The sequence below is a fragment of the Rhea pennata genome, chromosome 5 (genome assembly GCF_028389875.1).
Source record: "Rhea pennata isolate bPtePen1 chromosome 5, bPtePen1.pri, whole genome shotgun sequence".
NCBI lineage: Eukaryota > Metazoa > Chordata > Aves > Rheiformes > Rheidae > Rhea > Rhea pennata.
The window spans coordinates 40,043,797-40,066,458 of NC_084667.1; the positions used below are offsets into that span (position 1 = coordinate 40,043,797).

Here is a 22,662-nt window from a genome sequence, read left to right on the forward strand (position 1 = left end):
ATTTACACCTGGACTTCAATTTTTCTGAAAGAGGTTCCAGTGCTTAAATTTTGACTAAAAAGCTTAGAAATCAATTAGAGCAGAAGATTTAGATATCAATTCATGCAAAATTCCTGGATTTATTTTTGAGGGGGTCACAGAGCTTATTTAAAAGAAGAGGTGAGTTTGGACAATTAATCTGCTCCCTTGGAAATTTTAATTCCAAAAGTGGGAGAAAGTATGAAAAAATATGTCACTAGAAATGGTACACTCTTACTTTACACTCCTTGTCAAGGAACTTTTCTATAACAGTTTTGATTTTAACATCAGAAAAAAAATAGCATTCAGTTCTGGGTTAGAAATGAAAGGTGATGCATGGGGAAAATAATTTTCTAAATCTTTTTTGTGTGATTGAAAGGCTGCACGTGTCAGTCTTAGCAATATATACTATTGTAAGTATAGTATTCTCACCATATAAACTGTATGATTAACCACACAAGTACCAGGTATCATTTCTGAAAAAAAAACAACAAAAATATCCAAAATAAGTTCAAACTTTGAGATTAACCAATAAGGCAAGATAGAAAGATGTTATCAAAGGTTGTTAACATGTTAACAGCAAAGTGTTTTTGGAGAACACAAAGACCATATGCTTAAACCTCATTTTTATTATGACTGGATGTTGAAGTAAAAGGCTTTTCTTTGAAATGAACTAGGCAAGCTGAGGAAAAACGATACTTACACCTGAGAAACGCCTTTCTTTCCTTTTAGATATCTGGTTCACTTAAAGCTTAGTTAGTTTTTTCCTGTTGAAACTAGAAGTCCAGTAACCTCAAAACATGCTTTTGCCATTGATTCTTTATGTCTTCTTAGAATGTGGCTCGGACAGAAGATTGAGTGGAAAAGGCCGTATTTCTTACTGGAGTACTATAAATAATTTGACAACATGACAGACCCATTTATGTCTTTCAGAGAATCATTTCAAAATCGGTTATTCCTTTGTTTTGAACTTCATGTTTCAGGCTTAGTTTATGGCTATTTCTTCGTTCTTGTATATAGATCAACATATAGTATGGATCCAGCTGGTGGATTTTTAAATATTTATCAGCATTCCACAATAGTGTAAATATAATTGAACTGTTGATGTATCAAAAATAGTTACTGCTTTCTGAAAAAGAATTTGATTCACTTGGAATTGTTGCTTCTGTGTTACTTGCTTATTCTTAAGTTTATGCATTTTTGTTTAGCTCTAGTTAGGTTAATGTTTGAGTGCCGCAATGTAATATTAATAACATTAGATAAATTACATTAATAACCTTTATTATCTGCAGATAAAGAGCTATTTGAGCAATATCAACTACCTGAAGTCTCCAAATATTATCTAGCTCTCCAACCCATTCCAGTTCTGTCAGCAAACTTTCATTGAAAATAACATTTTGTTTTTGAAATAACATCTAAATTATTTTTAGCAAAAAATGGATGTTTGTTCACTGAGCCATAACAATTTAAGGAAAGCTTTGACATTACTGTGATATGTGCAAAACCTGCTTAGATGATGACAGAAGTGCAAGTGTAATTTACCAAAATATCTAGCCTCGTGTGATATGCTTTTGAGTGTGTGTGTGTGTGTGTGTATATATGTACATATACATATACATATACATGATGCATTTTTAATACTTACCGCATTTAAATTCAGGACAACATGGATCTTTTGGTAATACAGACATGGCAAAAAATCCTTCTGGACAAACAGGTAGCTCATTTGTTTGGCAGGGGGGTGGTTGGCATTGCACAGTAACAGTAAGTGGGTCACAGACACATTCCTGGCATGCACTCTTCCATTTCTCTCCAGGCTGAAAATACATGAATGATTCACTCATAAGCATTCCTTCACTCCTGTTATTCCGAGTCAGCTTGAGTTAGACTCTCAAAACCGAGAGGGCTTTCAGATTAACATTTTCCTCGCATATGATTTCAGTCCTTAAGAACAGGCAAGCTGAATCATGGCTAACAGAATTATCTTATGTGTGGAAGGAATAAAATTCTAACACTTTAATAGCTGGTCTACTTATTGCTATGATGTATGAATTTCTTTTGTTAAAGTCTCTGCTATTGTATTAGTGAGCATTTCATCTCTATTACTTGAAAGTCTGGTGGTGCCAGCTTGAAGAAATATACAGTATCAGGTCATTTTGTAAGATGAACAAATTTGCTACTGAAATACATGCAAGTTAATAGGAACTGGATAAAAAAAGGGCAGAAATGAGGCTATGTTTTTGCAGTAGTAATATATTAGAAAAAAAATAGGGGAACCACCTTTCGTGGAGGATTGACATCAGTACAGTTTCTTTCAACTGAAGTTGTAAGGGATGTTGCTGTGATTGGTGAGGCAGAAGAAAAAACAGGTAGTGCAGATGATGAGGCTTGTGTTGCAGTTCCGGCGGTTGCTGAAGTGAAAGGAGCTGTTGAAGGACATAGCCCTTGAAATGCATCAACTTCACATTTCGTGTTGCAAAGTCCATAAAAGTTACAGCCAGCACTATCTGTTCTGTTGTATACAACTTCCCCTGCAGAAGAAAATTAGAGGAGAAATTAAAGGAACAATGAAAGTATTTAGGAAAAAATAAAATAAAACAATGCAAAAATATACATCTAAGAAGTTATAATTTTAGATGATGTTGAGTGTTATATTAATTGAATACAGTACTAAGGGTTCATACAATGCCTGAAAATTTTTATACCCAAACAATTAAAGACTTACCAGGAGAAAACAAATCACCAAACACATGACAAAAACATTGAGTTGTTTGACTTGATGTAACATATGCACTTTCTGTTGTAAAAGGTGTGCTGAAGGAAGAAGTGAAGGTTGCCAAAGTGCTTGTTGTAAGATGAGTTGATTGTGGTGTTCCAGTTGCAGGTGCTATGGATCTGGAGGAGGTGGTGGCAGTGCTTGTAGGTGAGGTGGGCACGGTGGTTATTGGTGAGCTGGTGGTTGTGATTTCTGTGGCTGGAGGAGAGGTCCCGGAGGTGGTGGTGCTGATGGGTGTTGTTGGTGAGGGTTTGATGGTGGTTGTTCCTGCTGTTGGAAGAGGGGAGGTCCTGGAGGTGACAGTAGTGCTGGCGGGTGTGCTGGTGGTGGCTCTTGGTGTGGACTTGGTGGTGGTGGTGCCTTCTGTTGGAGGAGGAGAGGTCCTGGAGGTGAGAGCAGTGCTGGTGGGTGTGGTGGTGGCTCTTGGTGTGGACTTGGTGGTGGTGGTGCCTTCTGTTGGAGTGGCCGAGGTTTTTTGTATGACTGTTGTGCCCTCAGTGGTTGTCCATTTTGACGTGGGGAGGGTGGAGGCAGTAGTAGTTGATGCTGGAGTCTCAGTTGTTAGAGTGGAGGTTTCTGTGGGAGACGGTGTGGCTGGGGACCTTGTGGTGGTGCCTGGGGGTGCCACAGTTGTTTCGCAGTGTTGCTGGTCACAGCAGTACAGCCTGACCTGGTAGTTGAAGCACATGGGGTACTTGCTGATCTGATCCTCGTTTCTGCACACCAGCCCCACATCGAGGCTGCACTGAATTTTCTGGCCCAGGTTCTCCAGGCTGGTGTCGGGGTAGTTTTCAGCCTGGCACTCGATGTCTTTAGGCTTTGCACACACTTGGAAGCCGGCAGCTCGGATGTTCTCAAAGGTCTCCATGTCTCCTCCCTCGCTGCCAGAGCTAGGGGAGTCCACGTCAAACCACTGTGTCCAGGCACATCGTGGCTGGCAGCTGGTGGAGGAGGTGGTGGCAGTGCTTGTAGGTGAGGTGGGCACGGTGGTTATTGGTGAGCTGGTGGTTGTGATTTCTGTGGCTGGAGGAGAGGTCCCGGAGGTGGTGGTGCTGATGGGTGTTGTTGGTGAGGGTTTGATGATGGTTGTTCCTGCTGTTGGAAGAGGGGAGGTCCTGGAGGTGACAGTAGTGCTGGCGGGTGTGGTGGTGGTGGCTCTTGGTGTGGACTTGGTGGCGGTGGTGCCTTCTGTTGGAGGAGGAGAGGTCCTGGAGGTGAGAGCAGTGCTGGCGGGTGTGGTGGTGGCTCTTGGTGTGGACTTGGTGGTGGTGGTGCCTTCTGTTGGAGGAGGAGAGGTCCTGGAGGAGAGAGCAGTGCTGGTGGGTGTGGTGGTGGATCTTGGTGTGGACTCGGTGGTGGTGGTGCCTTCTGTTGGAGTGGCCGAGGTTTTTTGTATGACTGTTGTGCCCTCAGTGGTTGTCCATTTTGACGTGGGGAGGGTGGAGGCAGTAGTAGTTGATGCTGGAGTCTCAGTTGTTAGAGTGGAGGTTTCTGTGGGAGACGGTGTGGCTGGGGACCTTGTGGTGGTGCCTGGGGGTGCCACAGTTGTCTCGCAGTGTTGCTGGTCACAGCAGTACAGCCTGACCTGGTAGTTGAAGCACATGGGGTACTTGCTGATCTGATCCTCGTTTCTGCACACCAGCCCCACATCGAGGCTGCACTGAATTTTCTGGCCCAGGTTCTCCAGGCTGGTGTCGGGGTAGTTTTCAGCCTGGCACTCGATGTCTTTAGGCTTTGCACACACTTGGAAGCCGGCAGCTCGGATGTTCTCAAAGGTCTCCATGTCTCCTCCCTCGCTGCCAGAGCTAGGGGAGTCCACGTCAAACCACTGTGTCCAGGCACATCGTGGCTGGCAGCTGGTGGAGGAGGTGGTGGCAGTGCTTGTAGGTGAGGTGGGCACGGTGGTTATTGGTGAGCTGGTGGTTGTGATTTCTGTGGCTGGAGGAGAGGTCCCGGAGGTGGTGGTGCTGATGGGTGTTGTTGGTGAGGGTTTGATGGTGGTTGTTCCTGCTGTTGGAAGAGGGGAGGTCCTGGAGGTGAGAGCAGTGCTGGCGGGTGTGGTGGTGGTGGCTCTTGGTGTGGACTTGGTGGCGGTGGTGCCTTCTGTTGGAGGAGGAGAGGTCCTGGAGGTGAGAGCAGTGCTGGCGGGTGTGGTGGTGGCTCTTGGTGTGGACTTGGTGGTGGTGGTGCCTTCTGTTGGAGGAGGAGAGGTCCTGGAGGAGAGAGCAGTGCTGGTGGGTGTGGTGGTGGATCTTGGTGTGGACTTGGTGGTGGTGGTGCCTTCTGTTGGAGTGGCCGAGGTTTTTTGTATGACTGTTGTGCCCTCAGTGGTTGTCCATTTTGACGTGGGGAGGGTGGAGGCAGTAGTAGTTGATGCTGGAGTCTCAGTTGTTAGAGTGGAGGTTTCTGTGGGAGACGGTGTGGCTGGGGACCTTGTGGTGGTGCCTGGGGGTGCCACAGTTGTCTCGCAGTGTTGCTGGTCACAGCAGTACAGCCTGACCTGGTAGTTGAAGCACATGGGGTACTTGCTGATCTGATCCTCGTTTCTGCACACCAGCCCCACATCGAGGCTGCACTGAATTTTCTGGCCCAGGTTCTCCAGGCTGGTGTCGGGGTAGTTTTCAGCCTGGCACTCGATGTCTTTAGGCTTTGCACACACTTGGAAGCCGGCAGCTCGGATGTTCTCAAAGGTCTCCATGTCTCCTCCCTCGCTGCCAGAGCTAGGGGAGTCCACGTCAAACCACTGTGTCCAGGCACATCGTGGCTGGCAGCTGGTGGAGGAGGTGGTGGCAGTGCTTGTAGGTGAGGTGGGCACGGTGGTTATTGGTGAGCTGGTGGTTGTGATTTCTGTGGCTGGAGGAGAGGTCCCGGAGGTGGTGGTGCTGATGGGTGTTGTTGGTGAGGGTTTGATGGTGGTTGTTCCTGCTGTTGGAAGAGGGGAGGTCCTGGAGGTGACAGTAGTGCTGGCGGGTGTGCTGGTGGTGGCTCTTGGTGTGGACTTGGTGGCGGTGGTGCCTTCTGTTGGAGGAGGAGAGGTCCTGGAGGTGAGAGCAGTGCTGGCGGGTGTGGTGGTGGCTCTTGGTGTGGACTTGGTGGTGGTGGTGCCTTCTGTTGGAGGAGGAGAGGTCCTGGAGGAGAGAGCAGTGCTGGTGGGTGTGGTGGTGGATCTTGGTGTGGACTTGGTGGTGGTGGTGCCTTCTGTTGGAGTGGCCGAGGTTTTTTGTATGACTGTTGTGCCCTCAGTGGTTGTCCATTTTGACGTGGGGAGGGTGGAGGCAGTAGTAGTTGATGCTGGAGTCTCAGTTGTTAGAGTGGAGGTTTCTGTGGGAGACGGTGTGGCTGGGGACCTTGTGGTGGTGCCTGGGGGTGCCACAGTTGTCTCGCAGTGTTGCTGGTCACAGCAGTACAGCCTGACCTGGTAGTTGAAGCACATGGGGTACTTGCTGATCTGATCCTCGTTTCTGCACACCAGCCCCACATCGAGGCTGCACTGAATTTTCTGGCCCAGGTTCTCCAGGCTGGTGTCGGGGTAGTTTTCAGCCTGGCACTCGATGTCTTTAGGCTTTGCACACACTTGGAAGCCGGCAGCTCGGATGTTCTCAAAGGTCTCCATGTCTCCTCCCTCGCTGCCAGAGCTAGGGGAGTCCACGTCAAACCACTGTGTCCAGGCACATCGTGGCTGGCAGCTGGTGGAGGAGGTGGTGGCAGTGCTTGTAGGTGAGGTGGGCACGGTGGTTATTGGTGAGCTGGTGGTTGTGATTTCTGTGGCTGGAGGAGAGGTCCCGGAGGTGGTGGTGCTGATGGGTGTTGTTGGTGAGGGTTTGATGGTGGTTGTTCCTGCTGTTGGAAGAGGGGAGGTCCTGGAGGTGAGAGCAGTGCTGGCGGGTGTGCTGGTGGTGGCTCTTGGTGTGGACTTGGTGGCGGTGGTGCCTTCTGTTGGAGGAGGAGAGGTCCTGGAGGTGAGAGCAGTGCTGGCGGGTGTGGTGGTGGCTCTTGGTGTGGACTTGGTGGTGGTGGTGCCTTCTGTTGGAGGAGGAGAGGTCCTGGAGGAGAGAGCAGTGCTGGTGGGTGTGGTGGTGGATCTTGGTGTGGACTCGGTGGTGGTGGTGCCTTCTGTTGGAGTGGCCGAGGTTTTTTGTATGACTGTTGTGCCCTCAGTGGTTGTCCATTTTGACGTGGGGAGGGTGGAGGCAGTAGTAGTTGATGCTGGAGTCTCAGTTGTTAGAGTGGAGGTTTCTGTGGGAGACGGTGTGGCTGGGGACCTTGTGGTGGTGCCTGGGGGTGCCACAGTTGTCTCGCAGTGTTGCTGGTCACAGCAGTACAGCCTGACCTGGTAGTTGAAGCACATGGGGTACTTGCTGATCTGATCCTCGTTTCTGCACACCAGCCCCACATCGAGGCTGCACTGAATTTTCTGGCCCAGGTTCTCCAGGCTGGTGTCGGGGTAGTTTTCAGCCTGGCACTCGATGTCTTTAGGCTTTGCACACACTTGGAAGCCGGCAGCTCGGATGTTCTCAAAGGTCTCCATGTCTCCTCCCTCGCTGCCAGAGCTAGGGGAGTCCACGTCAAACCACTGTGTCCAGGCACATCGTGGCTGGCAGCTGGTGGAGGAGGTGGTGGCAGTGCTTGTAGGTGAGGTGGGCACGGTGGTTATTGGTGAGCTGGTGGTTGTGATTTCTGTGGCTGGAGGAGAGGTCCCGGAGGTGGTGGTGCTGATGGGTGTTGTTGGTGAGGGTTTGATGGTGGTTGTTCCTGCTGTTGGAAGAGGGGAGGTCCTGGAGGTGAGAGCAGTGCTGGCGGGTGTGGTGGTGGTGGCTCTTGGTGTGGACTTGGTGGCGGTGGTGCCTTCTGTTGGAGGAGGAGAGGTCCTGGAGGTGAGAGCAGTGCTGGCGGGTGTGGTGGTGGCTCTTGGTGTGGACTTGGTGGTGGTGGTGCCTTCTGTTGGAGGAGGAGAGGTCCTGGAGGAGAGAGCAGTGCTGGTGGGTGTGGTGGTGGATCTTGGTGTGGACTTGGTGGTGGTGGTGCCTTCTGTTGGAGTGGCCGAGGTTTTTTGTATGACTGTTGTGCCCTCAGTGGTTGTCCATTTTGACGTGGGGAGGGTGGAGGCAGTAGTAGTTGATGCTGGAGTCTCAGTTGTTAGAGTGGAGGTTTCTGTGGGAGACGGTGTGGCTGGGGACCTTGTGGTGGTGCCTGGGGGTGCCACAGTTGTCTCGCAGTGTTGCTGGTCACAGCAGTACAGCCTGACCTGGTAGTTGAAGCACATGGGGTACTTGCTGATCTGATCCTCGTTTCTGCACACCAGCCCCACATCGAGGCTGCACTGAATTTTCTGGCCCAGGTTCTCCAGGCTGGTGTCGGGGTAGTTTTCAGCCTGGCACTCGATGTCTTTAGGCTTTGCACACACTTGGAAGCCGGCAGCTCGGATGTTCTCAAAGGTCTCCATGTCTCCTCCCTCGCTGCCAGAGCTAGGGGAGTCCACGTCAAACCACTGTGTCCAGGCACATCGTGGCTGGCAGCTGGTGGAGGAGGTGGTGGCAGTGCTTGTAGGTGAGGTGGGCACGGTGGTTATTGGTGAGCTGGTGGTTGTGATTTCTGTGGCTGGAGGAGAGGTCCCGGAGGTGGTGGTGCTGATGGGTGTTGTTGGTGAGGGTTTGATGGTGGTTGTTCCTGCTGTTGGAAGAGGGGAGGTCCTGGAGGTGACAGTAGTGCTGGCGGGTGTGCTGGTGGTGGCTCTTGGTGTGGACTTGGTGGCGGTGGTGCCTTCTGTTGGAGGAGGAGAGGTCCTGGAGGTGAGAGCAGTGCTGGCGGGTGTGGTGGTGGCTCTTGGTGTGGACTTGGTGGTGGTGGTGCCTTCTGTTGGAGGAGGAGAGGTCCTGGAGGAGAGAGCAGTGCTGGTGGGTGTGGTGGTGGATCTTGGTGTGGACTTGGTGGTGGTGGTGCCTTCTGTTGGAGTGGCCGAGGTTTTTTGTATGACTGTTGTGCCCTCAGTGGTTGTCCATTTTGACGTGGGGAGGGTGGAGGCAGTAGTAGTTGATGCTGGAGTCTCAGTTGTTAGAGTGGAGGTTTCTGTGGGAGACGGTGTGGCTGGGGACCTTGTGGTGGTGCCTGGGGGTGCCACAGTTGTCTCGCAGTGTTGCTGGTCACAGCAGTACAGCCTGACCTGGTAGTTGAAGCACATGGGGTACTTGCTGATCTGATCCTCGTTTCTGCACACCAGCCCCACATCGAGGCTGCACTGAATTTTCTGGCCCAGGTTCTCCAGGCTGGTGTCGGGGTAGTTTTCAGCCTGGCACTCGATGTCTTTAGGCTTTGCACACACTTGGAAGCCGGCAGCTCGGATGTTCTCAAAGGTCTCCATGTCTCCTCCCTCGCTGCCAGAGCTAGGGGAGTCCACGTCAAACCACTGTGTCCAGGCACATCGTGGCTGGCAGCTGGTGGAGGAGGTGGTGGCAGTGCTTGTAGGTGAGGTGGGCACGGTGGTTATTGGTGAGCTGGTGGTTGTGATTTCTGTGGCTGGAGGAGAGGTCCCGGAGGTGGTGGTGCTGATGGGTGTTGTTGGTGAGGGTTTGATGGTGGTTGTTCCTGCTGTTGGAAGAGGGGAGGTCCTGGAGGTGAGAGCAGTGCTGGCGGGTGTGGTGGTGGTGGCTCTTGGTGTGGACTTGGTGGCGGTGGTGCCTTCTGTTGGAGGAGGAGAGGTCCTGGAGGTGAGAGCAGTGCTGGCGGGTGTGGTGGTGGCTCTTGGTGTGGACTTGGTGGTGGTGGTGCCTTCTGTTGGAGGAGGAGAGGTCCTGGAGGAGAGAGCAGTGCTGGTGGGTGTGGTGGTGGATCTTGGTGTGGACTCGGTGGTGGTGGTGCCTTCTGTTGGAGTGGCCGAGGTTTTTTGTATGACTGTTGTGCCCTCAGTGGTTGTCCATTTTGACGTGGGGAGGGTGGAGGCAGTAGTAGTTGATGCTGGAGTCTCAGTTGTTAGAGTGGAGGTTTCTGTGGGAGACGGTGTGGCTGGGGACCTTGTGGTGGTGCCTGGGGGTGCCACAGTTGTCTCGCAGTGTTGCTGGTCACAGCAGTACAGCCTGACCTGGTAGTTGAAGCACATGGGGTACTTGCTGATCTGATCCTCGTTTCTGCACACCAGCCCCACATCGAGGCTGCACTGAATTTTCTGGCCCAGGTTCTCCAGGCTGGTGTCGGGGTAGTTTTCAGCCTGGCACTCGATGTCTTTAGGCTTTGCACACACTTGGAAGCCGGCAGCTCGGATGTTCTCAAAGGTCTCCATGTCTCCTCCCTCGCTGCCAGAGCTAGGGGAGTCCACGTCAAACCACTGTGTCCAGGCACATCGTGGCTGGCAGCTGGTGGAGGAGGTGGTGGCAGTGCTTGTAGGTGAGGTGGGCACGGTGGTTATTGGTGAGCTGGTGGTTGTGATTTCTGTGGCTGGAGGAGAGGTCCCGGAGGTGGTGGTGCTGATGGGTGTTGTTGGTGAGGGTTTGATGGTGGTTGTTCCTGCTGTTGGAAGAGGGGAGGTCCTGGAGGTGACAGTAGTGCTGGCGGGTGTGCTGGTGGTGGCTCTTGGTGTGGACTTGGTGGTGGTGGTGCCTTCTGTTGGAGGAGGAGAGGTCCTGGAGGAGAGAGCAGTGCTGGTGGGTGTGGTGGTGGATCTTGGTGTGGACTCGGTGGTGGTGGTGCCTTCTGTTGGCGTGGCCGAAGTTTTTTGTATGACTGTTGTGCCCTCAGTGGTTGTCCATTTTGACGTGGGGAGGGTGGAGGCAGTAGTAGTTGATGCTGGAGTCTCAGTTGTTAGAGTGGAGGTTTCTGTGGGAGACGGTGTGGCTGGGGACCTTGTGGTGGTGCCTGGGGGTGCCACAGTTGTCTCGCAGTGTTGCTGGTCACAGCAGTACAGCCTGACCTGGTAGTTGAAGCACATGGGGTACTTGCTGATCTGATCCTCGTTTCTGCACACCAGCCCCACATCGAGGCTGCACTGAATTTTCTGGCCCAGGTTCTCCAGGCTGGTGTCGGGGTAGTTTTCAGCCTGGCACTCGATGTCTTTAGGCTTTGCACACACTTGGAAGCCGGCAGCTCGGATGTTCTCAAAGGTCTCCATGTCTCCTCCCTCGCTGCCAGAGCTAGGGGAGTCCACGTCAAACCACTGTGTCCAGGCACATCGTGGCTGGCAGCTGGTGGAGGAGGTGGTGGCAGTGCTTGTAGGTGAGGTGGGCACGGTGGTTATTGGTGAGCTGGTGGTTGTGATTTCTGTGGCTGGAGGAGAGGTCCCGGAGGTGGTGGTGCTGATGGGTGTTGTTGGTGAGGGTTTGATGGTGGTTGTTCCTGCTGTTGGAAGAGGGGAGGTCCTGGAGGTGAGAGCAGTGCTGGCGGGTGTGGTGGTGGTGGCTCTTGGTGTGGACTTGGTGGCGGTGGTGCCTTCTGTTGGAGGAGGAGAGGTCCTGGAGGTGAGAGCAGTGCTGGCGGGTGTGGTGGTGGCTCTTGGTGTGGACTTGGTGGTGGTGGTGCCTTCTGTTGGAGGAGGAGAGGTCCTGGAGGAGAGAGCAGTGCTGGTGGGTGTGGTGGTGGATCTTGGTGTGGACTCGGTGGTGGTGGTGCCTTCTGTTGGAGTGGCCGAGGTTTTTTGTATGACTGTTGTGCCCTCGGTGGTTGTCCATTTTGACGTGGGGAGGGTGGAGGCAGTAGTAGTTGATGCTGGAGTCTCAGTTGTTAGAGTGGAGGTTTCTGTGGGAGACGGTGTGGCTGGGGACCTTGTGGTGGTGCCTGGGGGTGCCACAGTTGTTTCGCAGTGTTGCTGGTCACAGCAGTACAGCCTGACCTGGTAGTTGAAGCACATGGGGTACTTGCTGATCTGATCCTCGTTTCTGCACACCAGCCCCACATCGAGGCTGCACTGAATTTTCTGGCCCAGGTTCTCCAGGCTGGTGTCGGGGTAGTTTTCAGCCTGGCACTCGATGTCTTTAGGCTTTGCACACACTTGGAAGCCGGCAGCTCGGATGTTCTCAAAGGTCTCCATGTCTCCTCCCTCGCTGCCAGAGCTAGGGGAGTCCACGTCAAACCACTGTGTCCAGGCACATCGTGGCTGGCAGCTGGTGGAGGAGGTGGTGGCAGTGCTTGTAGGTGAGGTGGGCACGGTGGTTATTGGTGAGCTGGTGGTTGTGATTTCTGTGGCTGGAGGAGAGGTCCCGGAGGTGGTGGTGCTGATGGGTGTTGTTGGTGAGGGTTTGATGGTGGTTGTTCCTGCTGTTGGAAGAGGGGAGGTCCTGGAGGTGACAGTAGTGCTGGCGGGTGTGCTGGTGGTGGCTCTTGGTGTGGACTTGGTGGCGGTGGTGCCTTCTGTTGGAGGAGGAGAGGTCCTGGAGGTGAGAGCAGTGCTGGCGGGTGTGGTGGTGGCTCTTGGTGTGGACTTGGTGGTGGTGGTGCCTTCTGTTGGAGGAGGAGAGGTCCTGGAGGAGAGAGCAGTGCTGGTGGGTGTGGTGGTGGATCTTGGTGTGGACTCGGTGGTGGTGGTGCCTTCTGTTGGAGTGGCCGAGGTTTTTTGTATGACTGTTGTGCCCTCAGTGGTTGTCCATTTTGACGTGGGGAGGGTGGAGGCAGTAGTAGTTGATGCTGGAGTCTCAGTTGTTAGAGTGGAGGTTTCTGTGGGAGACGGTGTGGCTGGGGACCTTGTGGTGGTGCCTGGGGGTGCCACAGTTGTCTCGCAGTGTTGCTGGTCACAGCAGTACAGCCTGACCTGGTAGTTGAAGCACATGGGGTACTTGCTGATCTGATCCTCGTTTCTGCACACCAGCCCCACATCGAGGCTGCACTGAATTTTCTGGCCCAGGTTCTCCAGGCTGGTGTCGGGGTAGTTTTCAGCCTGGCACTCGATGTCTTTAGGCTTTGCACACACTTGGAAGCCGGCAGCTCGGATGTTCTCAAAGGTCTCCATGTCTCCTCCCTCGCTGCCAGAGCTAGGGGAGTCCACGTCAAACCACTGTGTCCAGGCACATCGTGGCTGGCAGCTGGTGGAGGAGGTGGTGGCAGTGCTTGTAGGTGAGGTGGGCACGGTGGTTATTGGTGAGCTGGTGGTTGTGATTTCTGTGGCTGGAGGAGAGGTCCCGGAGGTGGTGGTGCTGATGGGTGTTGTTGGTGAGGGTTTGATGGTGGTTGTTCCTGCTGTTGGAAGAGGGGAGGTCCTGGAGGTGACAGTAGTGCTGGCGGGTGTGGTGGTGGTGGCTCTTGGTGTGGACTTGGTGGTGGTGGTGCCTTCTGTTGGAGGAGGAGAGGTCCTGGAGGTGAGAGCAGTGCTGGCGGGTGTGGTGGTGGCTCTTGGTGTGGACTTGGTGGTGGTGGTGCCTTCTGTTGGAGGAGGAGAGGTCCTGGAGGAGAGAGCAGTGCTGGTGGATGTGGTGTTGGCTCTTGGTGTGGACTTGGTGGTGGTGGTGCCTTCTGTTGGAGGAGGAGAGGTCCTGGAGGAGAGAGCAGTGATGGTGGATGTGGTGGTGGATCTTGGTGTGGACTCGGTGGTGGTGGTGCCTTCTGTTGGAGTGGCCGAAGTTTTTTGTATGACTGTTGTGCCCTCAGTGGTTGTCCATTTTGACGTGGGGAGGGTGGAGGCAGTAGTAGTTGATGCTGGAGTCTCAGTTGTTAGAGTGGAGGTTTCTGTGGGAGACGGTGTGGCTGGGGACCTTGTGGTGGTGCCTGGGGGTGCCACAGTTGTCTCGCAGTGTTGCTGGTCACAGCAGTACAGCCTGACCTGGTAGTTGAAGCACATGGGGTACTTGCTGATCTGATCCTCGTTTCTGCACACCAGCCCCACATCGAGGCTGCACTGAATTTTCTGGCCCAGGTTCTCCAGGCTGGTGTCGGGGTAGTTTTCAGCCTGGCACTCGATGTCTTTAGGCTTTGCACACACTTGGAAGCCGGCAGCTCGGATGTTCTCAAAGGTCTCCATGTCTCCTCCCTCGCTGCCAGAGCTAGGGGAGTCCACGTCAAACCACTGTGTCCAGGCACATCGTGGCTGGCAGCTGGTGGAGGAGGTGGTGGCAGTGCTTGTAGGTGAGGTGGGCACGGTGGTTATTGGTGAGCTGGTGGTTGTGATTTCTGTGGCTGGAGGAGAGGTCCCGGAGGTGGTGGTGCTGATGGGTGTTGTTGGTGAGGGTTTGATGGTGGTTGTTCCTGCTGTTGGAAGAGGGGAGGTCCTGGAGGTGACAGTAGTGCTGGCGGGTGTGCTGGTGGTGGCTCTTGGTGTGGACTTGGTGGTGGTGGTGCCTTCTGTTGTTGGAAGAGGAGAGGTCCTGGAGGTGAGAGCAGTGCTGGCGGGTGTGGTGGTGGCTCTTGGTGTGGACTTGGTGGTGGTGGTGCCTTCTGTTGGAGGAGGAGAGGTCCTGGAGGAGAGAGCAGTGCTGGTGGGTGTGGTGGTGGATCTTGGTGTGGACTCGGTGGTGGTGGTGCCTTCTGTTGGAGTGGCCGAGGTTTTTTGTATGACTGTTGTGCCCTCAGTGGTTGTCCATTTTGACGTGGGGAGGGTGGAGGCAGTAGTAGTTGATGCTGGAGTCTCAGTTGTTAGAGTGGAGGTTTCTGTGGGAGACGGTGTGGCTGGGGACCTTGTGGTGGTGCCTGGGGGTGCCACAGTTGTCTCGCAGTGTTGCTGGTCACAGCAGTACAGCCTGACCTGGTAGTTGAAGCACATGGGGTACTTGCTGATCTGATCCTCGTTTCTGCACACCAGCCCCACATCGAGGCTGCACTGAATTTTCTGGCCCAGGTTCTCCAGGCTGGTGTCGGGGTAGTTTTCAGCCTGGCACTCGATGTCTTTAGGCTTTGCACACACTTGGAAGCCGGCAGCTCGGATGTTCTCAAAGGTCTCCATGTCTCCTCCCTCGCTGCCAGAGCTAGGGGAGTCCACGTCAAACCACTGTGTCCAGGCACATCGTGGCTGGCAGCTGGTGGAGGAGGTGGTGGCAGTGCTTGTAGGTGAGGTGGGCACGGTGGTTATTGGTGAGCTGGTGGTTGTGATTTCTGTGGCTGGAGGAGAGGTCCCGGAGGTGGTGGTGCTGATGGGTGTTGTTGGTGAGGGTTTGATGGTGGTTGTTCCTGCTGTTGGAAGAGGGGAGGTCCTGGAGGTGAGAGCAGTGCTGGCGGGTGTGCTGGTGGTGGCTCTTGGTGTGGACTTGGTGGCGGTGGTGCCTTCTGTTGGAGGAGGAGAGGTCCTGGAAGTGAGAGCAGTGCTGGCGGGTGTGGTGGTGGCTCTTGGTGTGGACTTGGTGGTGGTGGTGCCTTCTGTTGGAGGAGGAGAGGTCCTGGAGGAGAGAGCAGTGATGGTGGATGTGGTGGTGGATCTTGGTGTGGACTCGGTGGTGGTGGTGCCTTCTGTTGGAGTGGCCGAGGTTTTTTGTATGACTGTTGTGCCCTCAGTGGTTGTCCATTTTGACGTGGGGAGGGTGGAGGCAGTAGTAGTTGATGCTGGAGTCTCAGGTGCTGACGTGGTGCTTTCCGGAGGATACGTCTTTGGCTGTGAACTTGTCATTGGGACATGTGATGTTGCTGATCTGGCTGAAGTTTGAGGTAGAGAAGTTGTGCTTTCTCTTTCTTCAGGTGTTGTGGAAGGTACTTCTGTTTTTTGGGCTTCGGTGTGTGTGTTTGCTGTTGGTTTAATTTTTGTCTGTAGTGTGACAATTGTTTGTGTAAATGGTGTTGATTCTGCAGCAGTGGTTGTTTTTATCGCTGTTGTTTTTCCTAGTGTTGTAGTTTGTATTTCAGAACATGGTATATAACTACAGCATGATACTCGTATTTCGTAGTTATAGCAGTGCTGATTTTTTTGGTCTTTGTTATTGCATATCAGTCCTGTGCTTTGACTACATGTTACAGTTTGGTTCAGGTTTTGTAGTAATATATCTGGGGATTCTTTGGCTCTGCATTCAACACTGCTTGGATTTTTGCATACGCTGTATCCTTTGTATCTGAGATTTTCAAATGTTTCATAGTCTCCGCTGTCCTCTCCATTTTCAGGCTGTGTGCTATCGTACCATTCCGACCACGTACATATTTTCTTCACACATACAGTTGTCACTGGTGTTGTGGTTATAATTCCTGTAAATTAAAAAGTAGAAATGTAAGTCGTGTGCACTCATACTTAAGAAAATACCAAGAGGCAATTACTTATTTTCCATGCATTTTAATGAACGTACTTCTATCAGCTAGAATTTCATTTGTAATGCAGGTTTTGATGTAATGTCTATATTTTCTGTTGTGGCACTTAAGATGACTCTTTTTTTGTAATTTTTTAGTTAAACATAGTAGATATCTTTTTGTGTTGAATGTCGCTGCATGGGATAATGCTATGTTGAGAAATGCATTTATATTTGCTATGGGAAAAGTACAGTGAGATTTGATTCCTTACTATTGTCTCTGTACTTATTTATCCCCTTTGTTCTTGGAAAATTGGAAAATTGGAAAATTTTAATCACTCCTGTTACTATAACTACACAAATTCTAAAGTATTTTTACCAGTTTACTGACCTCAAAAATTACTTATTTTAATAAAATTTCTTTTTCATATTCTTAGTATTATGAAAATGTCAATGTGAAATATATACCACTTTCTTCATATGATGGATACATCTGCTTAAGAGAATACTGAAGTTGATTAAGCTGTTCTTGCAATAGTATAGTGCTGTATAATTCTGTAAAAATATTTCTCACAATTGCTTGGTCAGTATAATGAGTTAACATAAAATTTGTACCACTGGAGAATGGATCTGCTGATTTGATTGTTAAAGACTAACACTTAGGAAAGGTTCCAAAGAATATTTTAAAATACTTTGAGCACTGGATTTATCTTCAGTTTGCACTAATATGGTCATTAATTTTCAAAGCAGCAGTAATTGTCTTCCATATGTTCTGAACTGCTGGTTTTTTTGTGTGCAGGAAAGTGAGGATTCTCCAGAATGCAACATTTAATAAGACATATCGTTTTCTCCCTGGAAAAACTATGATCAAACATCAGGGAGACTGAGTTTGTAAGAAATGCTGCATTCATTTCTGTGTTCTTGATTATGATCTTTGCAATGGAAGCTGTCAGCAAAAGTCAACAGTTTCAAGTAAAAGTATATGCCATTAGGTGATGAAATGACCCTCCCTTCTAGGTATTTCTCATTCCCTTCCACAGATTTTTCAGGTATTTTGAAAATATTCATGAGTACCTGCAGTAGTAGATGTGGGCTGACTTGTAGAAAACGTAAATGGGATTGTTGTTGAGATGCCACATCTAAACATGCTTCTATTTATTGTTCCATTGACATCGCAAGTTGCACTAAAACACCATCCAGTTCCATCTGTGGTGTTGTAAATCAGCTCACCATATTTATAGCTGTTTTCTTCGTAAATGCAGTGACATGCTGTAATTCAGAAAAAGGTTACTGTCAGCCTATGAAAATAATCTACAGTATTTCATTTTCTTAAATCTTAGCTATCTTACCTTTATCATCAAACTTGCAATGTAAACCTTCTGAAGTGCATTCACTGAAATAAATAACAAATAAAAACATGTGTCTTGTAATTATGAGGAAATTCAATACTGTTGTCTTTCTGCTAGATACTAATATGAAGCAGGATGGGATAATTATGAATGAGAATTCATAAATGAGAATTGTCTGACTGAGATACTCAGATTCAGAAGAGTATCCACATTCCAGATAATTAATAATTCCTGGTTCCAGATTAATAAGTAGAAGGCCATTTTTCCCTCTCCATAGCTTCCAGCATATGACTCAGCTAAATGCTGGTGTTCACTTTTTCTTTTTTAGTCATTTCTGACAATGACCCAGTCTGGATCATGATAGGATCCACTCCTAACCCTCTTTCTTGTAATTGACATCACTTTATTTGTATTTATTCCTGGAATGTCCGGTTCATTTTGGCTTTCTTTTTTTGCCATTTTTTCCCCAAATTTTTCCTTTATGTTAAAAATGAATTTATAAATAAAAGTGAAGTTAGGATTAGAGGAAGCTACAGCTCAAGGTCTTAAAGAATGCTATGTACTGTTTTGCTTATCCCTGTAATGTTTTTGTAGTAAAAAAGGGAAAGACTCTAAAGACTGGAAGCAGTTTAACAGTGTAGATCCCTATTTGATAATATATATACTCCTGTAGCAGTATTTTTCTGGCCACAGGAATGGGGACTAGAGGAAACCTGGTCATAAAGTACTTACTGTTCCTGTTATAGCATTGTGCTGAGGGATTTACGGTATAATCAGGAACAAATTCAATAGGAGAAAAATCACATAACAGAACTTCTTATTATAGATGTAGTATGAAAATTGGCATCTGATGGGCATTATTTTTTTACAGGCAGCATAAACTCATCCTGCCATGTAACAGCAACATGCAATTTCCCAGTACTGCTTTGATCATATCTCCTTGTACACAGTTATGTCAGTATGTTAAGCCTTACCATAACTGACATTCATCCCGTCTATATATCTTCCCATCTTCATTATCATAACAGTCACAGAGACTGACACACGTCATTTGATCCTCATGAAAATATGGCTTGTCTGGTGGGCAGTTTGGGTAGCAGCCTGAAGCAAGGAAAAGGACATACAGAAGGCAGTGAGAATGAGAATTACATACCATTAGCAAAAATTGTATTTGTGTGAAATGTGTTTGCAGGTCTTATTTTTAAAAGTCAATTTTTTACTATTTCTTTTTTCCAATAATCCTAGGAAGCAATAAACATTATAGAATGCAGAGTACTATCATTAGCAGAACTTCCAAGGCCTTAGTCCTAGAAGTATATTTAATTCAATTTTCTATACTCCGCTTCCATTCATGTGGTTGCAGTGATGTTGAAGAGAATTGAATGGCACAAATGGAGCTGAGGAGGGAAATATTAGTAACGATTAAAAATTATTGTAAAATGTACCCACTTAAAAGTATGTGCCCACTTAACAGTACTTGCAGATTTTTTTACCTTCTAAACCTGTCACATTATGAAGGCATTTTCCACTTGGGTTCCTACAGGTCTTCATGCAGGAAGCTCCACAAGGCTTATAGTGCCATTCACATTCCCCTTGTTGATTGTAGTAATCACAGAACAGTGCTAAGGAGAAATAGAAATGTGGACATGTTCAGCAGGAGAAAAAAAAAATCTTCATTTGATTCATGTCTGCTCATCATATCACTGCCATGCTGCTTGAACAGTCTTGGAACCCAGGACTGAATAGGTGAAACTGGGTCACTATCAAGACAGTTTAGTTTGAAAAGTCTACACAGTGAGATTATAGTGCACCCTGGAAAGATACCTAGAGTGTATGCTGAAGGACATGTACCAGAGCATTGGCATATATTTAACTGCACTCTCCGAAGAAGTGTTTGAGAAAGAACTCACGACAGATTGATGGGGTTCTCCAGGCTATGCAGACGCCAACTTCACTACAGGCTTGAGCATAGGCAGCTACTGCGGTACAGAAGCAATCACAGTCTCCTCCAGTATCACATGCACAAGCATCTGTCACGCATGCTTGGTAATATTTTCCTGGTTCAACCTGTTAGAAAAAAGAAAAGTTATAATATACATCCTGCCTTCTCAGCTCTTTCCTAGCTTTGTTAGACCAATTTTCTTAAAATTGTAATATATCAGAAAAAAGGCTTAAATCAATTATTTATTTTTCTTATGTTTGTATACACTGTTAAACACCAGAGGTGATGCCATATAGTGAATCTAAGTCATATATCCAGTAACTAGTATTGCCACATTTTTAGACAACTAGAGTCATGTCTCAGTAAAGAATTAGATTCATGTTCCCAAGTAGTCCCAGGTAACCACAACTGAAAATGAAGGTGTCTATCCATGGAAAGAACTAAGGCAATAAAACAACATGAATCTGTCCAATATCGTTTGGTATGTACTTAGAAGCAGTTGAAGGCTATGCTGAGACTTCGTCATTACCACACCAATATGTTACTATTTCGTTGAACTTGTGTTCTGTACATGGCATATGAGAGCTATTAATCAAGTTACACTACAAGGAAATGTATAGTCATTCTGAAATTTTTATTCTTTCTTACTAATACAATGCTATTTCCTATGAATTAAATAAGCTGTTATTTTCTGTAGGTAGGGACTAGAAATATGCAGGTCATGTATATTCAGAGGAATGTAGGTAGACATGATTCAATGCATTAGAAGCTTCATTGATACATAGACGTAATCTTCACACAGTAAACTCCAGTCTTGATGATACCTGAGAGTGACAGGCAGCAAAGATGTTGCTGTTGATGATGCTACACTGCTTCTCTGACCAGGACTTTCGATAAGGGTTGGTAGAACACGGGTCCTTTATGCAGTCAGCATCGGGACATATCGAGGATACTTTCCAGCTATTTGCAAATTCTAGGACATTCTCTACCACAGACTGGCTCCTTGTAGTAAAGTCATTGATGCCATTGCCATCATAATTTCCACAGAGGCCACAGATCTGGCCCTGTAAAAGGAAGTAAATAAAATAATGATGGATATGAGCAAACTTGAAGCAACATCTGAGACGGAAAGAATACTTGACTTTCAGCTCTTTGAATGGAGTCATTCCATTCTAACTTTCCCCAGCACCTTCAATGACCACTAAGGTTAGAAGGATACTGTTACTGATTTTTCTTCTTTTAAATCTGAATGATGAAAACCATCTTGGTTGTTGTATCCTACTTTATTTGAAGTATATCTTTATTAAGGAAACAAGAACTCAGATGACTCAGCTTTTAATTTATGCCTTGCTTTATACCATAGGTGCGCATATATAAAACACCCTTACAAATCTGTCATTTAAAAACTACCAGTCAAGCCACATAATCCGCTCACTGAGTCTTTGCCTTTATGACTGCTAACAGGGATAAAAAGAAACAAGATTTTCTTTGCACATCCCAAAATATTTTTCATTCCAGATTTATATGGTATATGAAACCGTGATATGCTACAATAGATGCTATGCTTTCTTTATGAATCTAAGATATATATTTCCATATTGCTATTTTTCATGAAATTCCAGTCTACACAGCAAACAAACCTATGGTGGCAAAATAAATTCATTCTAAATTACAACACATCTGGGTGGTATACCCAGATATGTATACCATATAAAATGTCAGTGTGGTATGCAATTAAGATAGCAAATTTCTCATTTTCTACACTTTTTGGTACCTACTTATATGTCATAAGCTAGGAAAAAGGGCATGATAACAGACATACACTTTCCTTATTGCCTGTTTAGGTATGTGGTTGAAAAATGCATGCTAGCTTTTTACAAGAGGCTTTCACTAGTGGTATTCCACTTTCTTGTTCTTATATTCTAAGTATGATAATTTGATCTTTGTGTCTGTGATAGCTGGAAACAATGGATTACCTTCAAAAGCAAGACTACTCAGTTGATTTTTGCTCCCGTAGCTAGGTAATTATAATGAGGTCTCATAATCTTTACCAAGGTTCGCTGGGTAATTTTAACAAAATCAAATCAGCAAAAAGAAATATACTCATTTGAGTTCTGTCAGACCAAAAATGTATTGAATGCTGCCTTCAAAGCGCAGAACAGCAGCAGGGTGTTGATATGGCTTCCTGAGGTACCAGAGAAATGGAAAATAATATGGAATCTCCTGCAGAAATGCTAAAGGCATTTCCTGTTTGGGATCTTAGAGTCTAAGCAAAACTCACTTCCTGTCCAAATCTGGACTGTACATTGCCATTTAACTGCTAGGTACACACCTTAAAAACAGGGCTGAGCTTGATAAAGATGCTGGTTTTCTTGTCCCACATGAGGATTAGTCCACCAGTGGTCTCAATTACCAAGTACATACCCATGTAGCGGACTGTAAATGGCACCTGACCTTTTTGTCCTCTTTTTACCACACTTACATTCTCCTCACCAAGTATCAGTTCATAGCTCTGAAACAGAAAAAAAGGTAATTAAAAATAAACCTGGTAAGTTCAGCTATGTCCTCAAACATGTTTCTCCAATTTTAGGAGTGCTACAACTGGTTTACATAAAGAAGGTGAAAAATCCAAATGAGATAAAAGCTAAACTCCATAATTCAAATCTCACTTTCCTGGAATTGAGGTAATAAGTGTGCTTTAAATGACGTAGGTCAAAAAAGGATATATATGTGGTCATGGAGGAACTACAGTACACAGAATAAAACCATTTCTTGACATTGTACACTAAATTTCTGCCAGAGATATTTCTCCTATAGAGTTGTACTTTGCTCAATAATAGTACAAGATAGTCTTGTAGGGGTGGGGAATGAAAATGGTAGGAAGCTCTAACAAAGATTTCATTGGTTTTGCTTTAATATACAAGTTGCTTTACTTTTAAAACTATTTTCTGCATGTAGCAATGGATATCTTGGCTTCTGCTAAGCTTTAAACAGATATAGACCAAAACTGTTCTGCATGCAAAACCTATTTACCTCTAGAAAAACTTTGATAGATTTTGAGCAGGTTGTCCCAGTGTTGCCACAGGGAATGTTTTCAGTGATAACTCTGAAGGTCCCATTTACTGTGCCATTCTTCCCACAGTGGTTCTGGATAGAGAATAATATTTAAAAATGTATTATTGTCACAGACATGATCAAGGTTATGTCTCGTTTACTATTGCAAATTATTAGTACCTGGATAAGTGTGTATTCACAGTTTCCATTGAAGCTGAATCTTTTGTCATCAAAGGTGATATAATGTCCGTCTCCATAAACAGCACAAGTACCCATGCATGGATTATTTGTACATTCCCACAGTCTATTCTTACATACACTAGGAATGAAAAGAAAGCATTTTAATAATAGAACAACTCACTATTTTGTGCAGGGACATCCCAACACCTCAGCATTTGTTTAGAATCTCAT

At 47.7% G+C, this 22,662-nt stretch overlaps 1 protein-coding gene across 1 annotated transcript in view; it reads right to left on the minus strand.

Moving 5' to 3' along the window:
* LOC134140776 (mucin-5AC-like) overlaps positions 1-22,662 on the minus strand; it is a 51,480-nt gene that overhangs the window by 3,353 nt on the left and 25,465 nt on the right. The window contains exons 22-47 of the mRNA XM_062576343.1: positions 22,432-22,570; positions 22,231-22,344; positions 21,530-21,709; positions 20,022-20,261; positions 19,166-19,322; positions 18,749-18,877; positions 18,230-18,356; positions 17,256-17,299; positions 16,981-17,175; positions 15,143-15,868; positions 14,228-15,055; positions 13,257-14,140; positions 12,305-13,112; positions 11,390-12,217; positions 10,475-11,302; positions 9,650-10,387; positions 8,735-9,562; positions 7,820-8,647; positions 6,905-7,732; positions 5,990-6,817; positions 5,075-5,902; positions 4,160-4,987; positions 2,744-4,072; positions 2,299-2,549; positions 1,664-1,835; positions 451-494 (exon numbers count right to left, since the gene is read on the minus strand). Of these exons, the coding sequence (XP_062432327.1) occupies positions 451-494; positions 1,664-1,835; positions 2,299-2,549; positions 2,744-4,072; positions 4,160-4,987; positions 5,075-5,902; positions 5,990-6,817; positions 6,905-7,732; positions 7,820-8,647; positions 8,735-9,562; positions 9,650-10,387; positions 10,475-11,302; positions 11,390-12,217; positions 12,305-13,112; positions 13,257-14,140; positions 14,228-15,055; positions 15,143-15,868; positions 16,981-17,175; positions 17,256-17,299; positions 18,230-18,356; positions 18,749-18,877; positions 19,166-19,322; positions 20,022-20,261; positions 21,530-21,709; positions 22,231-22,344; positions 22,432-22,570 (13,729 nt within the window). The remainder of the gene's footprint in view (positions 1-450; positions 495-1,663; positions 1,836-2,298; positions 2,550-2,743; positions 4,073-4,159; positions 4,988-5,074; positions 5,903-5,989; positions 6,818-6,904; positions 7,733-7,819; positions 8,648-8,734; positions 9,563-9,649; positions 10,388-10,474; positions 11,303-11,389; positions 12,218-12,304; positions 13,113-13,256; positions 14,141-14,227; positions 15,056-15,142; positions 15,869-16,980; positions 17,176-17,255; positions 17,300-18,229; positions 18,357-18,748; positions 18,878-19,165; positions 19,323-20,021; positions 20,262-21,529; positions 21,710-22,230; positions 22,345-22,431; positions 22,571-22,662) is intronic.